Below are 18,369 nucleotides of genomic sequence, written 5' to 3' on the forward strand. Positions count from 1 at the left end.
TGACTTCCCCTTTATGTATCCTCCCTCACCATAATTTCTTAGGATTGGATACTCCTGGGACTGTCAGATTTGTTCTTGATTACTTCTCTAAAATGATTGTGAAAATTGCACCTGATATGCATCTTTCTCAGCTATGGGATTAGGAGGTAGAAATAGCTTTGTGCTTACTTATCTAATTGAGGGGAGGCGATGGAGAGGGGGTGGGGATGGATAGGCGGTCAGAGAAAGGTCTCTACCACCCATTTTCTCATTTTCTCATTCAGGGTCATGGCTTCAAAAGAGATAGTTCCAGATCCCCAGGATCTGCATACCTGTACCATTTGTCAGGTCTGTCTCCCAGACCCAGCAACTAAAGCCTGTGGACAGAGTTTTTGCCAGTCCTGTCTTAGCAGTGGGAATGAGGTTTCCGTGCCCTTATGTTGCTCTGAATGTGTGGAAGTATCCCAGTCACAAGCTTTTAAAAGCACTTCAAGGAAAAGCAAAATGGCTGTCATTGTCAAGGAACATCAGCAGTATCCTGAGGGACCCAGAAAGTGTGAAAGACATCAGGAGGTCCAGAAGCTCTTCTGTATGGATGACCAGATCTTTCTCTGTATGTCCTGTTCAAAATCCCAGGAGCATGAAGCTCATGAAGTCTGTCCTCTAGAAGAAGCTGCTGAGAACTACAGGGTAAGTAACATGGGGCAAAAGCAGTTCTCCAGGGACCTTCATGACCTGATAGAGCCTTCCCACTGCCATTTTGACTGTTCCCATTTAGTCTCTATCCCAGCTGAGAACTAGAAACCTCTCTAAATCAAATGGTGCTAGCTTCCCAGGCCTTTTGGATGTCCTAGCTCCTGCCCTTTGCTGGTGTTCTGAACCTTCCTAATAGAGTAATTGTACTCATGTTTCTCTTATAGAAGAGACTGCAAGATAATCTCAAATGTTTAGATGAAAATTTAAAGGATGTCAAGAAGCTAATACTTGAGGAGAAAGAGGTACCTCGGACCTGGGCTGTAGTGTGGACAGTAAGTGTCTCTTCTCCAATAAGTTTGCTTAAACCTTTGTCTTCACAACCCATCAGACAGATGAGGAAACTGAGGCACAAAATGGTCAAGTTGCTTCTTTACATTATTCCAGATAGTGACTGTAGAAGACTGGATTCAAACTCAGGTCTTAAGTGACTCCAAACCCTGTGTTGTGTGTTAAGCTATCTCTGAAAGCAAAGCTAATCTTTTTTTTTTTTTTTACATTTTTTTTTTTCTAAAGGTGGGGAAGGCAGGGCAATTGGGGTTAAGTGACTTGCCCAAGGTCACACAGCTAGTAAGTGTGTCAAGTATCTGAGGCTGCATTTGAACTCAGGTCCTCCTGACTCCAGGGCTGGTTAATTCTTTTGTCCCCAACTATAGGACTTTATTTTTTTCATATAAATTTCATCTTATCAGATTCAGGCTACCAAGATCTTTGTGGCTTTTTACTTTTCATCCATTGTGTTACCTCTCCCTATAGCTTTTTCATCTGCAAACTGATGAATATATATAGCACGTACACCTTTATCCAGGTGACTAGCCCAGGCCCAAGCATAGACAGATTCCTGGGTGCTCTATCAGGGGCCTTCAGCCAAGCTGACAGTAAAACAACAACTAATCTTAGAATCCTGCTAATCCACCTAATTCTAACTTCATTTAGTTTGTATCTCTATCTTTTGCACAAGACTAATAGGAAATACTTGATGAAATGTTCTACTGAAATCTAGGTACATTTTTTTTCTACATTATATACCAGCTTAGAAACAACATCAAATGGGACATTAGTGTAGTCTGCCATTCCTTGTTCCTGTTTTCTTTCTCATTAATCAGTCAAGGATTTATTAAGCTCTTATATGCCAGGCACTGTGCTAAGAGCTGGGGATACAAAAAGACAAAAAGATGGGTCTTGTCCTCATGGACCTCATAATCCAGTGGAAGAGACAACAAATTAAAAGTATATATAAACAATTTATATACAGGATAAATAGGAAATAATAAAAAGAGAGAAGGTACTACACTAAAGAAAAATTGGAAAGGCTTCCCTTAGGGGATGTGATTTTAGTTTAATTTGAAGAAAGCCAGGGAACTCGGGAGGCAGAGACGAGAAATGAGAGCATTCTAGGCACAGGAGACAGTCAAAGAAAATGCCTGGAGTGGAGGGATGGAATGGAACAGCAAGGTGGCCAGAGTCACTGAACCAGAGAATAGGGCAGGGAATATGATATAAGATGTGAATGGCATATTTGAATGACAAAGAAAATTTTGTATTTGATCCTGTCGGTGATAGGGGAGCCACTGGAGTCTGGGTAAGGGGGTGACAAGGTCATACCTTTCACTGGGGAAAATCATTTTGGCAGCTGAAAGGAGGATGGACTGGAGTAGGGAGATAAGGGAGGCAGACAGATCTACCAGCAGGCTATTGCAATAATAATCCTACCCTGCATTAGAGTGGTGGCAGTATCAGTGAGAGGGGCGTGTTCCAGAGATGTTACAAAGGTAAAAGCACCAATTCCCTTTCTACCTGTTCATTTACCATCTACTTATTTGTAATTTTTTAAATAAGGTAAACATTTTAAAACATTTGCTAATGCCTTGCATTGCACAAAGTACTAGGGATACAAACACAAACAAAAGAAAGTCCCCTCCCCCAAGGAGCTTATAATTTAATGATGGAAGACAAAAGGTACTGGAAAAAGTGGATGGAAGTTGAATTGAGAGTGACTGATAAGTTCTCAGGGAGAGCTTGCCAAACCTGAGGTAACTGTAGGATTAGAGACATTGCCAGTAAAAGGTTACCCCCCACCCCATTCTTTATCTCCCTCCATTCCCAGGGGAAAAAAATATAAAATACTCATTTCAAGCATGAATGCTCAACCCAGACAAATTCCAGATTGGCCCTGTTCAAAAATGACTCGTTTTGCATATTTAATCAGTCTCTTCCTAGTCATAAGGTGGCTAGCATCCTTTATCGTTAATCTTCTGAACTCATGATTGATCATTGTGTTAAGAGTTTTAAAGTCTTCCAAGGTGTTTATTTTTACATTATTCTGGTTCAGCTCACTTCATTCTGTATCTGTTCAAAGTCTCCTAAGGTTCCTCTAGAACCATTGCTTTGATATTTTTTTTAAGGAGGAAATATCTATCGCATTCATATACCATGATTGGTCAGTCATTCTCTGATTAACCTCACTCCTTTTAGTTTCCAATTCTTTGCTTCTACAGAAAAAGCTGAGAAATACTGTGTGTGTGTGTGTGTGTGTGTGTGTGTGTGTGTGTGTGTATGTATAGAATAATTTTACTCTTTGATCTCTTAGGGGTATAGTGGTTTTGCTGGGCCAAATGGTATATGAACAGCTTGCCTGTCTTTTGAGGGGCATGATTCAAAAGTATTTTACAGAATAGCTGAAACTATTTAAAACTCTACCAAGAGAACATTAAGGTACCTGTTTCCCCAAAGTCTCCAACACCTGTTGAAGGTGTAAAGTGAGCCCTCAGAGTTGCTTTGACTTCTGTGTCTCTAGTTATAAGTGATTTAGAACATTTTTTTTTTCTTGTGTCCATGGATTACTTTCTTTGAGAACTACCTGTTCATATCCTTTTCCCATTTACTCATTGGGGAATGAGTGATAAACTTGAATCAAATCTTTATATCTTGAAAATGAGACTTTATCAAAAAATCCTCACTGAGATTTTTTTCTAGTTTTCTTGTCTCCTTTCTAATTTAATTTTATGCACTCAAAGTTGCCTCTTCTGTGATCATTTCTATCCCTTGCTTGGTCATGAACTTTTCCTCTAACCTAAATTGCCAGATTGTTTTAAGGATCCTTTCTAGAATTTTCTCAGGAATAGGAGTCAACCTCACTGACCTATAATTTGCAAACTTTACTCATTCTTCAATATTCTACAGCTATGTGTTCTTCAACTATCTCCTTACTTATCTTGAGTATTCACCAATCTATCGGCCATATTCTATCATTTCCAGCATAATTTTCCTTGATAGAGAAAATGGAAGCAGAATGAGAAATAACAAGTTATGCCTCCCTTTGTTATTATATACAGTTTTGTGCACCCCAAGCAAAGGCCCTCCCCACGGCCTTGCTTATATCTTTTATACACATCTTTCCCCCCCTGAAAATCTAAATTGGACAGTGGGGGCAGTTAGGTGGCACAGTGAGTAGAGCACTGGCCCTGGAGTCAGGAGGACCTGAGTTCAAATCTGGCCTCAGACGCTTGACACATGTACTAGCTGTGTGACCTTGGGCAAGTCACTTAACCCCAATTGCCTTGCCAAAACCAAAAACAAACAAACAAACAAAAAAGTTGGACAGTAAAATTTTGGAGTAGCTACATTATTCTCTATTCTAGATAATTTCCCCTTTTCCTCCTCACCGAAATTATTTTCTCTATGCTTCCAGCGTTCATTCTTGAGTATCTCTTAGCCTCCTGTAGCATTTTAGAGATGAAGATCTAAATCCAGAAATGCTGACAGACATTCTCACATTACCGGTTAGATGGCAACAGAATAGGGACTCAAATTCATGTTTCCTAAATCTTCTTTGGTATAGTGTTCTTTCCAGCAAATGTCACACAAACCAGGTAGTCAAGGTGAGGTTTGGCCAAAGTCACTTGTTGTCTTGTATATAACTAACATCTGATGACTATCGCATTGTAGGAACAGGTGGATATGCCAAGAGAAGTACTTGAGGAAAAATTTCAGGAATTAAGTGAATTTCTGAGTGATGAAGAAGAGGATGTACACAGTCTCGTGGCACTGGATGAGGAAGAAAATGAGATGTTCCAGAACGTGAAGGATCATGAAGCCTGGGAAGAATTAAAAAACATCCAGAAAAAGAATAAGAGTAGGCTCCAATTGTCCCTACGTAGCAAAGACCTAAGGGAGATGGTGACAACATTGGAAGAAAAATCTCAGATGTCAGATGGGGACCTGCTGCAGGTAAGAAAAATGTCTACCCAGCAAAACGGAGTATAATTCTTCAGGGGAAACATAGATATTCGATGAAATAGAGGATGTTCAAGCATTCTTGATGAAAACACCAGAACTGAACAGAAAATTTGATTTTTCAAATACTAGACTCAAGAGAAGCATGAAAAAAGTAAATAGGAAGAGAAATCATAAGGGACTTATTAAAGTTGAACTGTTTTACATGGATCTGTATATATACATGTATGTATTATATACATGGAAAGATATTTGTAACTCACGAGACCTTTCTCAGTATTAGGGCAGTTGCAGGGATATAGAGACTGAGATACTTTGATGCATCCACAGAGGGCACAGGGTGGGCTAAATATGAAGGGATAATAATCTTAAAAAAAATAAAATTAAGGGGTGAGAGAGCAATGGACTGGGAGAGGTAGAATGGAGTAAATTATCCCACATAAAAGAGGCAAGTAAAAGTTTTATGGTGGAGGGGAAGAGTGGGGAGGAAAGAGGGAATTAATGAACCTCACTCATCAGATTTGGCTTAAGGAGGAAATAACATGCACACTCAATTGAGTGTCTTACCCTACAGGAAGGTAGGGGGGAAGTGGATGGGGGGGGAATGATAGAAGGGAGGGCAGGTTAGGGGAATGGGAAGTCAGAAGCAAACATTTTTGAGGAGAGACTGGGTCAACAGAGAGAATAGAATAAATGGGGAGCAACATAGGATGGAGGGAAATAGTCTTTCACAACATGACTATTATGGAAGTGTTTTGCATAACTACACATGTATAACCTATATCAAATTGCTTGCCTTCTCAATGAAGGTGGGTGGGGAGAAAAGAAGGGAGAGATTTTAGAACTCAAAAGTTCTAAAAATGAATGTTTAAAAACTTTCTTTACATGCAATTGGGAAATAAGGTACAGGCAATGGGATATAGAAATCTATCTTACCCTATAGGAAAATAGAACAGAAGGGGATAAAAGAAGGGGTGGGGTGATAGAAGGCAGGGAAGACTGGGGGAAGGAGTAATCAGAAAGCACACTGTCCTGGTGTGGGGGGGAGGGGAGAAATGGGGAGAATTTGGAACTCAATCTTGTGGAAGTAAATGTTGAAAACTAAAAATAAATTAATCAATAAAAATGAAGTTTAAAAATTATAAAATAAAATTGTACTTCAAAAAAAAAAATGAGGCCATAAGGAAAAAAAAATGTCTACTGTTGTGGGGCAGTTGTATTAGACTCTAGACAAAGTAGTAAAACATTGCCTGAATGGCAAACCTATAAAAAAAGGTACTTTATTGTCCCCTCAATTTACCTATCAGGACCTTTTCTCTCTACTTAGTCACCCAGGTCTCTAACCTCTGAGTCCTCTTTGACTTTCCCTCTCCATCCACCCCCACATCCACAGAATGGCCAAATCTTTGTTGAACCAATTCATGTGATCTACCAACTTATAATCTTTTCTCTTTTCTTCTCCTAGGACATAGGAGACACTTTGTGCAGGTATGCTAACATTCTGAAGAAAGATAAGTGAGTAGTTTGGGATGGAGTACTACAGGGGTTAGGGAAAAGCACAATATTAGCTGTGTTTAAAACAGGGTAAGGAAGCTCGTGGTGCCAAAGAGGATGCAAAAGTTGGTGAACAGGAATGGTAACTGAATCTCTTCTCTATAGGAGTGAGTCACTGCTGCTACAAAGGCCAGAACCTTTCACTCCAAAACTGAGCAATTCTTACTGCAAGAATTTAAACAAATTTCTCAAGAAATTTCAAGGTGAGGTCCAGTTCTTTGACTGTGAGTTTAGATTTGGGCTTCCTTCAGAAGGTTAAATAGTGAACTTTTTGGATCTCTTGGTTGTCAGAAATATCTTGTCATATGTACCAGGATATAAGTTGCAAAATAGTTGCCAATCTGTATATGTTGCCTCTACCAGAAGGTACAACCTACTCTACGAAGCCAAAGATCTGGTCCAACATGATGATTAAAACAATCAGATTAATAACGTCCTTTGGAGTGGGTAAACTAGAATAGCCTTCATGGTCCGGATGAACAGTGTATGAGTGGGACCCAAACCCTGAACTAAGAGGAAAAGTAGGAAAAAAACCCTTTTCCTGAGAGCTTTATCTGTTGCACCCTGGGTGGGTAAGGCTTCTAGATGAGTAGTGAGGGTAGTGGTGATAGTGAAGGCTGACTTGGAAGAGAGCAGCAGGGCTTGTAGGAACCCACAGAGATCTACTTCCTTGGTGAGCTGGAGGTAGAAATAGGGAAGGGAAAAGCATTTTTAAGCACCTATTATGTCAGGCACTGTGCAAAGTACTTTACAAATATCTCATTTGATCTTTATAACAATCCTGTGAAATAAGAACTATTATCCCCATTTTACAAGTGAGGAAAGGGAGGTTGGCAGGATTTAAGTGACTTGCACAGGATCATATAGCTGATAAATATCTGAGGCCAGATTTGGACTTTAAGGTCTAGTTCCAGCTTTAATATTCTAAGACGACTTTTGGAAAGGAAATCAACATCTAGCATGTCAGGTCCAGCCTTTTATCACAGCTCAACAAGTGGCTGCCCTTTCAGTGATGTCTGGTTAGAAATCCCTTTTGGACAAAGGGACAGAACAAGAACCCCCAAATTTGGGAAGTTTGTTCATAAAAAAAAATAAAGAAATAGGATCCCAGGTGTAAAGGGGCCACCCTTTAAGTAGCTTAAAGAACCATGGCTCCAATTTAAGAAAAGGTAAATGTTTACATTTTTCTTTTTTTTTTTTTCCTCTTATGAGATTGATTTGTGAAAGAAGATTCGTGGAGTTTTGGGGTGTTTGCGTTGGGGTGGGGGAGGGGAATGGGAATCACTATTTACTGGTAGACATGAAGAATATTAAGAAGCCTGACTGCTCTGCCATTTCTAGATGAAGCTCTTATTTGCCTGGTAGAATTTTGATTTTAACCCAATGTTTGTCAAAAGAAGAATATCTATTTCATACCTATTCCAGAAAGACCTGGGGAATCCGAGTATTTAAAAAGGCAGGGAAAGGATTGTTGGCGACAAAGATAGAACTGTCTAGCCTCAGCAGATAATGGGGATTGGAGTGAATTAAAATAAAAGCAAAACCTTTCAAGGGATTACCTGAAAGTGAGGGTCACCTGACTTTCTTACCTACAGAATACAATTTTCTAATTGCTCTTGCTCTCTATATCCCATATTTCCTGGGTACTGTAGACCAGAACAATAGAATCTAAACCACCTCTCCCTGTCATTCAAGGCACTGGAGTACCATCCACAGAGTTGGTATCTATTTCTTGCCTGTACTCATTTTGAACTTCGACTTCTCTATCATGTCCCCTGGAATCTCATCACTGGGAAATCTCATCCTGCAATTTCCAATAGGCTTTGGTCCTCACATCACCTGCACCCTGGCTAGACTTTCTAATGAAGGAGAGGTCACAGGACAGACATTTCCCCATTTCCTACCTGGCTTTAATTATATTGAACTTCTCTGATTTCTCCACAATGCTTTTTTTTTTTTTTTATGGGCATCCTCCTAACCTACCCCCCCCCCCCTCGCTTTTCAACTTTCAACTTTCTTTTATGTGTTGTCTTTTCCCCCATAAGATTGTAACCTCCTTGAGGGCAGGGGTTGTTTTTCTTTTCCTTGATTGTATCCTTATTGCTCAGCACAGTTTCTGACGTGTAGAAGGTGCTTGATATTTGTTGATGCCTTTGTTCTCTCTACAGGATCCCGACTGCTGGCATGTCACTATCCATATGAATTATCAGATGATAGGAAGAGGACTTTCACGTTTGGCAATATCTCCTCAGGACAGACATATGTTGTTTATACCTCTGGAAGTATCCACTACATGAGTGGAAGAGAATTATCTATTATACCATTGGACATGGATAGAATTTCTGAAGACAAACAAGTACCACCCATCTTTGCCTGTTACTGCTTGCCTATTGAAAGGAACATCTACCCTGTTGACCTCCTTGAGTACCAGTAGAATGGCATCAGGTACAGACATGCCTGGCCACACTGAGCTGTTTCAGGATGATTCTGGAACTATATAATCTTACCACATGCATGAGAGGAGCCTAGTTGAAAGAGCATTGGAAGCTATTTTGACCTCTTTCCGTAGGCACATGTTAAGTTTATTTTGTTTTTTTGCTGTGAAACTTGTAAATGCAGTAGCATCTTTCATTGTCTACGCTTCTTAGCTATGTCTGTAATGATGTGATTTGCCTTGGAAAATTATCTGTAAAGGCTTGCTTCTCCCTTTCCTCCCTCAATCCTTGATATTTCTACCAAGGTCACCATCAATGGGAAAAGGTTAGACTTGTAGTGAGAATCTGTTGTTGAAATCCCACTTGAAATGCCCACTATGTGGCCATAAAGACACCCACACCCACATATTATATATATATTTAATAAATTTTGGGTAGTCCACTGAATTTGGTTAACTTTTTTTTTTTTTTTTTTACTCCACTTTGTAAACCTTACCTGAGCACTTTGCAGCTATGGGGGAACATACATGAGAGGCCAGACTAATCTAATTGTACTTATATTTTTATAGCACTTCAGAGTTTTTCAAGCACTCCTGCATGTATTTTCACTTTTCTTATAGCAAATCTGTCAGATATGGCCACCAAAAAGTAGTTTGGCAGAAACTAGGTTTAAGCCAGCATCTTACACCATATGCCATATGACATCTCTGAATTGATATTATGAAAGCATAATTTGAAACGTCCTTTTCACTTTGTCTAGAAATAATAAGCAAAATTTCTCTAGCCTAAAAACTCTGTCCCTATTGGTGAGCTTGGTTGAATGCAAAAAGGCTTTATTCAAGGAAAAAGATTAAAGGTAGAAACCAAAACTGTAATAGAATACAGCTTATTTTGTTTTGTTAAACTTCTTGTCTTCCCCATTTCCTGAAGGCATCCTACTCTAATCAGAAAAGATTGCAATGGTGTTAATTGGGAGGATACCTTTCAATATGAGACATTCTGGTATATAGACATTGGACAAACTCCATCTCTTCCCAAAGACTAGACAATCAACAAAATAAACCCTGAATTGTAGCAATTGTAGAATTATAATACAAATTCTCAAAACCAGAGCTATCTCTAGAACACTTTGGCTTAATATTGTTGCAGGGAGTAGTCTAGAAAGAGATTGAGTAGATTCTCCCATGTGTCTGACAACTCCTCAGTCTTTTTTGCTTATATTATGCTGGCTAACCTGTGGATGTCTCTTAGGGATCTGTCCTGGGCTTTTTCCTCTTCTGCCTCTGTAATAACACTTTGATAAGTACCTCATAAAAATTACTTAGATTAATACAAAAATCCTGTAAAGCAAGTTAACATCTTCCATGGAAACTGGTCTAGTGGAAAGAACCCTGGATTACCATCCCTGCCCTCCTTTTGGTGCATGTGTGGTTTTATCTCTCTGATCCTGGGCTTCCTCTACAAAATGAGGATATCTCTATAGTGACCATGGTGGTCACAGGTTAATCTATTAGTAAGTGGATAAACTAGTCTTCTAACATTTGTCTATCCAGATAATAGCCTTAAGTTAGTCCTAAAAGTAATGGTGGATTGCTTTCTTTTTGCCTCATGGCTTGGGTTAAAAAAAAAAAAAAGGTCAGTTTGAGAATTTCTAGAAAATTGGTACACAGGAAGATGATACAAACAAATGTCTTATTTAGTGCAGCAAGTGAGTAAAACAAAAGCATATACACATACCCTCTGGTAATATAAACAGATGGAATTTTGTCCTACCATGCAAGAAACTCACTCCAGCATCAGGGTAAGGGGGATGTATTGGGGAGAGAACACATTCAAAATTGGGTTTTTCTGAAAGCAAAATGATATACCCTAAGAATAGGCTTGATTGAGTACAGATAATTGGTGCCAAATATAGGAGGAGGCATTCCTAATCAGACTCTGATGAGATGGAAAGTTTTGAGAAAGGGTAGTGGTGGTGGGAATGACCTCGTATATACTTATCCTGGATGAAACTGTAGTGGGGAAATTTTCTTATAGGAACCACAAACTGATGGGAGAATCTAATGTTAACTAAGGCACCAGAAGTAGAATGACTCAAGGTCCCTTCACCAGCTCAAGAGTTCATCCAATTAAAAAGCTGCAAGCCTTTTCACCTGACAGTTACTTTTGATTCATCCAGCCTGGCATTGGGTATGATGTACTCTGCATGAAAATTAAATAAACAAGGTGATAATATACAGCCTTGTACTCCTTTTATAGTCTTAAACCAATCCATTGCTCCATGTTCAGTTGCTTCTTGGCCGACATACAGGTTCCTCAGGAGATAAGTAAGATGATCTGGTACTTCCATTTCTTTGAGGAATTGCCACAGTTTGTTGTGATGCATACAAAGGCTATAGTGTAGTCAGTGAAACCTAGGTAGATGTTTTTCTGAAACTCCCTTGCTTTCTCCACAATCCTGCAAATGTTGGCAATTTGGTCTCTAGTTCCTCTGTCTCTTTGAAAACCAGCCTACACATCTGTTACTGTATTTCCTCATGTATAAGATGCACCCCTTTTCTGAAAAATTTGGGGTCTAAAAACTGGGTATGTCTTATACAGTGGTTGTAGATATTTTTACTTGCATTTTCCACTTTTTCACGCTTGTTGTCTTTGCTCTCAATGTTTTGCATTTGTTACTGGTATATTAGGTTATGTTTTGTCAAGTGCTGCCTGAAAAAGTCTTGGAAATGATTTTTGTACAGTGCTGAATTCAAGTTAAAAGTGATCCACTTTGCAAAAGTGAATGGAAATCATGCTGCTGAACATAAGTTTGGTCCTCCTCCAACTGAGAAAACAATCCAAGACTGGGTATGGGAAGAAGAAACCCCACTGAAAATGCCAGGGCAGAAGAAGGCCATGAGAAGCAAGTCAGCAAAATGGCCTGATTTAGAGAGGGAATTGAAGATATGGATTGAAGAGCAAAGGGCAATTGGAATTCCTGTGTCCACAAAGATGGTTCAGCGTGAAGCAGGAAGAATTGCTGATGAAAAAGAAGTTACTGATTTCAAAGGAGGACACAATTGGTGCTTCAGGTTCATGAAACAGAATGGACTAAGCATGTGTACACGCACCAGACTTGCCCAAAAGATGCCTGAAAGCTATGAGCAGAAGGTCCTTGAATTTCATCATATTACTGTATGAATTTTATGATGAATGAAACTTGAGTTCAACCACTTTATGTAACACTTTTTTTTTTCAAATTTCAGGCCCCAAAATTAAGGTGCATCTTATACATGGGGAAATAGGTTAATTCTTGATTCACATACTGCTGAAGCCTACCTAGCTTGAAAAAGCTTAAGCAAACTTTGCTGGTGTGTGAAATGAGTGCAATTATTTGATAATTTGAAAATTCTTTGGCATTGCCATTTTTTAGGGTTGAGATGTAAACCAATCTTTTCCAATAAAGGGGTCATTGTTGAGTTTTCCAAATTTACTGGCATGTTAGGTGCAGCACTTTAACATCATCATCTTTTAGATTATTAAATAGCTCAGCTGGAATTCCATCACCTCCACTAGCCTTATTGTTAGCAATGCTTCCTAAGTCCTACTTGACTTCATTTTCTAGGACGTCTGGCTCTAGATCAGTAACTGCAACATCACGGTTATAAGTGATGTTGAGATGTTTCTTGTATAGTTCTCCATATCTTTGCCACCTCTTCTTAATCTGTAATACTTCCATCAAGTCCCTACCATTTTTGTCTTTCATCATGCCTATTTTTGCACGAAATGTTCCCATGAGATCTCTAATGTTCTTGAAGAGATCTTTCCCCTTTTTCATTTTGTTGGTTTTTTTCTCCTCATTCTTTACATTACTCACTTAAGAACCTTCTTATCTCTCCTTACTGTCCTCTGGAATTCTGCATTCAGTTGAGTATATCTTTCTCTTTCCTTCTTTCCTCAGCTACTCATCAGACTGCCATTTTGCTTTCATGCTTTTCCTTTTCTTTGAGATGTTCTTTGTGGCTGCCTCCTGCACAATATTTTGAACCTCTTTCTATAGTTCTTCAGGCACTCTATCCACCTGATATAATCCCTTAAATCTATTCATCATTTCACTTCATAACAGACGTTATTTAGGTCATACCTGTCAGGATTCAAGACCACCTCTCTCTTTTTAGACACCCTGTTTTCCAGAGCTAAGGTCCAGCAAGCAAGCTGTGCTCTGAGCTTGGCATAACAACAATCTTCGGATGAACTTTATTGCAACTAAATCGAAGAACTGATGGTCCCTGAGTTCAGGCAAGCACCAATAGGCCCAGACATGAAGCCCTATTATGAATGGACTTTTTGTCACTAGACAACCTTTCCTCACTGTTGCTGTTGTGCCTCACCACTGTTGCTACACTACGCTGTTTGATTATTTATCTAGCCACAAATATATAAATGAAAATTTTGCTCCCATTGCCTTGGTTTCCTACTAATGTGCTTTTAGGGTTCAAGGACCCCCAGAATACCAAGATACAGGGTGGAGTTGTCTGGAAAGAATTCATGGACTCAATTTTTAAGTCAAGTGGCAAAAGGTTTATTGTAACTCTATATAGTGGGCAAGATTTCTTAGGGAAACTGCAACCTTAAAGGGGTGCAGTTGAAGTTTATTTAGGAAAAATTACAGTGAAGCATGTGCCAAATATGTTAATTAGGTGTTTCAGGGCAGGATTAGGGAAGTAGTTAGAGAGTGGTCAGTTCTTAAAGAAACATGCAGTTTTTGTATCTACTGCATAGGTGTTTTATCCAGAGTTCACCAGGAAAAGCCAACAGGGTTGGGGGACTGAAAGGTCACCAAGTCAACTAGCCGTTAAGACCATCCTGTCTGTTACCAGTCACTGTCCTGTTTGACGAGATAGATTAAGGGAATGAATCTTGACATCTAGTATGTATATCGTAATGTAGGGAGTCAGTACACAGTAGTCTGGTTGGTACCAGATATTTTAGGAACCAGTACAAGATAATCTTGTTTATGCAAGGGGAATTCTTACATGATCCACTTGTTACTGTATCAGGAGGCCCAGTGGGACTGGGGCCCACACATGAGTAATTGTCAGGGATAGTGTCTTTTGGGCTGGGGAGATGGTTTTAGGATTTGGAGTAGCACCCAAGTACCTCATCACTACCAGAAGAGGCCCCAATACGTGTCTAATTTCTCTCCCCCAATGGAATAAAGAAAATGTTTTTGCTTTTAACCTGTGTGAACTCTTTGGTATGTTTGGAGTTAACAGTAGTTGCAAAACATCTGTGACTTTTTGGTCATTTGTTACCAGAGTTGACATACCTATATTGTCTGGTGCTTTTCCCTATTTTCTTCAATTTAAGTCTGAATTTTGCAATAAGAACTCATGATCTAAGCCACAATCAGCTCCAAGTCTTATTTTAAGTGGCTATATAGAATTTTTCCATACAAAAATATGTGAGAGAAATTATTATTAATAACTAATGATTTAGAGAGATCCAAAGTTGCCCCCTTTTTCTAAATTCCTCATTTTAAAAGCTTAGTCTCTTTAAGGACATTCCGACAATAAGCTTGGACTAAATTTCTTGTTCAGACCCTACCCAGTTGGGAAAGCAGTTGAGTTCTACTCAGGTTTGGGTGGGGATAAATTCTTTGAATAGATTGCCCAGGGCTGAGAGTAATTTATGAAGTGAATGACATAATCAAAGATTAGGTCAAGCCCCTCATTTTAATAATCATTCTCATTAATTGCTAACCAATCAGAATTGATTGCTACCCTCTGGAACACTCCTATTCCAATAAACATACAAAACAGGATTGTCTTTGGTCTTAGAGTCGGCCACATGACCATCCTTTTATTCATAAACATGCTGGCATTATTAAGAAAAAGATTAAATTATCCAGAAATTATATCTCTCAAATCTTTTTAACCATCTTGGCAAACCACTAAGGGATTAGAGCGTCACACCCTGGGGCCTAGCTTCTTAACAAAAACCTCCCCTGTATATCTTGGGCCCAAGAGGAGAGTTCTCCACTAGGAGAGTTCTTTGTTAGGACCCTGGCTGTGATCTGACTCTCCCTTTCACCAGCAATTAAATTGTACTTGGGTAAGTTTATATGTTTGGTGTCTTATCTGTTTTTAACACGCAGCTCTAATTTTCAGTCTCACTAGCAGAGAGTCCTTTCCAACAGGATATGGGACAGAGCAAATGAAGCTGCTGAAGAGTGCTTTGAAAACAGAAGTCCTATTTTTAAATTGAATTTTTGGGGTGCCAGAAGAGATGTGAAGAGCCCCTGAGGAATTTGGAGGTCCATTTTGGGATTGGAGCCTGGCCATTCCAGTCTTCTTAGTTTTAAAGAGTTAATAATTAAAGTTAAAATTCCTTGCTGGTAGTTCCAGTTGGTGAAACTGAGGCAAGTTGTGAGGGTATCAACTCTTGTAAAAGCTATGAATCTTGGGAAGCAAGTCAGGATTGATATGGTTAAAACTCTGCCCAAGAGGGCTTCAAGCCCTCCAGGCAAAGATGCTTCCAGGAAATTAGGCTAAATGTAGAACGGATGTTGAGGTGTTGAGGGAAAAAAAAAGCAAACTACTGGGAGCAGAGCAGGAAGTAGACCAGTAAGCAAAAAGCAAGTTAGAAAACTCCCAAGCAAGTAGTTTTTATCTTTGATTTCTATACGTTTTTGTCTGTGTTTTGTTGGCCAGTCAATGAGAGCCAGAGTGATTTGGGATTAAGGCTGGTCTTTAAGAGAAAAACAAAAACAACCAAAAAAAGTTTCAGAGATTAAAATTTACATTCCCTTTGGGCAGGAGTGGGGAACCTTTGGCCTTGAGGTCACATGTGGCCCTCCACATCCTCAAGTGCAGCCCTTTGACTAAATCCAAATTTCACATTTTGGGTTTTATCCTTTAATCCTTTAATAAAAGGATTTGTTCTCCAAAATTTAGACTCCATCAAAAGGCCACACCCAAAGATCTAAGGGCTACACGTGGCCTGGAGGCTGCAGGTTCTCCATCCCTGTCTTTGGGCAAAGCACATACAGGTAAGGTAAGGGTGTGATACCCTACATGGAGAGAGGAGAAGGAAGGAAGGAGGGAGGGGTGGGAAGGAAGGAAAGAAAGATGGAAGTGTTACTCTACTGAAAGTTTGGTCTTCAGTGGGCAGCTTCTTTTCTACTCACAGAGGTTATTTGTCCTTCATTCCCTAAGAGGACCATGATATTGAGGACCATGCAAGCAGATTTAAGTGAGGGAGGGCTATGCCAAATCACCAGTCTCACTTTCTCCTCCAGGGCCCTCTGGCTCTCTTTGATTGGCCAACAATAGGCCCCAGTCTAAGCCCTACTTGGTCGTTGTTTGGGCCCTGATTGGCTCAGAATGAATGTAAATAACAGTTGTTTCTGTTTTGTTCAGAAACCCAGAGTGTATTCCCCTCCCAGATCTATTTTTTTTTAAAAAGGCCATTCTTTGTCTCATTTCTTATTAGGCCTTAAATCACTTAATAATCATTTAATATCAATTTAATAACCTCAATTAGGGCCAGAGCCTGAACTAATCAACCAGAAGAAGAGCCTGGACCTGTTAGAAACATACTGTTTAGGAATAAACAATACTCGTTGAAAGGCCGAGAATGTTTGGATTATAATCTTACATTTATTCCTCCTGAATAAATGGGTACGTCCCCTTAACAGAGTAAGGGGAGTACAAGGGACTCAAACAAATGCCAGTCCTTTTATTGGCTTCTAATTTGAATCTCCTGCCTGGCTGTTTGTTGGCCACATGCAACAACCTGAACTGCCCATGTCATGCCCGCCTCAAACAGCTCCTTAAGCATACTCTAACCTTTAACAGGTTCAGAAACCTGGTCTCTGCTAGATTAGAGCTCTGATTAGAGTTGGTTCTAATCAGTCACCTTACTTACATTCTGCTAAAGCTGGGGGAGGGAGGGGGAAGATACTTTCAACTCTGTGGAAACAAAACTGCTTCCACCATCTCTCACAGACCTAACAGCTTCTTTGTTCTCTGAGTAAACTCAGAGGATACCTCTTCCTATGTCAACAAGGCCAGATGGGGCTGACTTAAGAGCATTCTTTCTTCTGTTTTTAGCCATTAAGGATGAGACCCTTAACCCAAGACACTATTTTGAATAATGGGACTTTTTCTTACGTTAATATTTTATGGACATATATTATGTTATGGTATATTAAAAAAAATACAGATGTCCTGGACTGTAATTTCAATTGACACTTTGTCAACTCTTTTATCTTATTGTATTTACCACCTATTCAATCAAGAAAATTCCTTTCTCATACTATGATTAAACATACATGGAGATCATAAATTTGAGTGACACAGACATGCTGAGTCTGGACTGTTCTAAAATGTATTTAAGCCTTCTCATTCTTTTGTTCAGACAGTCAGATTTTATCTGGCTCCAGACATATATGTATTCTGATAGCTTTAAGGGAATAAATACTATGAATTTACACATCACCTAGCCCGTTTGCCTCCTTTAACCAAACTTTCAGGTCGACACACTGAATGGTTATGGCCTCAGTTAAACTGAGACCTGTTAAAGAAAGGGTCCCTCTGGGCCATCTCCAGTTGTCCTGATTCATATCTGACACCTGGACCCAGATGGCCCTGGAGGAGAAAGTGAGGCTGGGGACTTTGCACAGCCCTCCTTCCCTTAAATCCAATTCACTTGCATGTCAGGGCATCCCCTCCCTGACATCATGGTCCTCTTCAAGCATGAAGAAAAACAGCACTCTGTGTTTTGTCTTCATCGTTAGGATGTGGTCAGCATTTGCTAGGCAAGGGGAACTGAAAAAGCAGGGTAAGACTCCTCCAGGCTATCATGTTTTAAAAGGGGTCATTTTAAAAAGTTTACTTTCTGTCTTTTGATTGTGAGTTTACAGTTTTGGAGGTGGGATCAAAGGAGGGATTTCTCTCAATTAAAAAAAAAAACTCACCAGCTGCTTTAAGTAAGTGAGGCTAATTAAGTTAATCACCTACTTAAAGCCACTTGGCTTTGGGTTACGACAAAGTTAGATAAATTCCGGTGGGATTGGAGGAGCCCAACGCTAAAGTTTGTAGGTTTCTGTTTAAATTAAATCTAGTGGACTGTCTTTACACACACACAACCTATACAGCTGAGATCTGTCTAATGTGTTTAAAACTGCAAATATAAGGTGGGGTTTTTTTGCTTTTTGAGACACTTTGATCAGGGCTTTTCTATTATAGCTTAAATGTAATCACTTTAGGATTGTACGTTAGCATTGTGAAAGCTGTTGGTGAAAATTATGAGAGAAGTATAGCTCTCTTTATCTATAAATTATTGTGTTGACTCTCTCTAGATTCTGACAATCGAGGAACATCAGGAAAGAAAAGAAGGTGAGTATGACTTTCAATTTGGAAAACTA

General features: G+C 39.4%; 1 protein-coding gene across 1 annotated transcript; it reads left to right on the top strand.

Moving 5' to 3' along the window:
* Positions 1–267: 267 nt before the first annotated feature.
* On the top strand, positions 268–8,956 carry LOC118836699 (tripartite motif-containing protein 43-like). Its single transcript, XM_036743912.1, has 6 exons — positions 268–669; positions 900–1,007; positions 4,681–4,962; positions 6,434–6,456; positions 6,628–6,725; positions 8,691–8,956. Exons 1-6 carry the CDS (start codon positions 268–270, stop codon positions 8,954–8,956), a joined length of 1,179 nt encoding a protein of 392 aa, XP_036599807.1.
* The last annotated feature ends 9,413 nt before the right edge of the window (positions 8,957–18,369 follow it).

The sequence above is a fragment of the Trichosurus vulpecula genome, chromosome 2, assembly GCF_011100635.1.
Source record: "Trichosurus vulpecula isolate mTriVul1 chromosome 2, mTriVul1.pri, whole genome shotgun sequence".
Classification (NCBI taxonomy): domain Eukaryota; kingdom Metazoa; phylum Chordata; class Mammalia; order Diprotodontia; family Phalangeridae; genus Trichosurus; species Trichosurus vulpecula.

Coding starts and splice junctions, on each gene's coding strand:
- LOC118836699 (XM_036743912.1), top strand. CDS start 268: ATGGCTTCAAAAGAGATAGTTCCAGATCCCCAGGATCTGCATACCTGT. Junction 4,963..6,433: donor CAGATGGGGACCTGCTGCAG/GTAAGAAAAATG, acceptor TTCTTCTCCTAG/GACATAGGAGACACTTTGTG. Junction 6,457..6,627: donor ATAGGAGACACTTTGTGCAG/GTATGCTAACAT, acceptor TCTTCTCTATAG/GAGTGAGTCACTGCTGCTAC.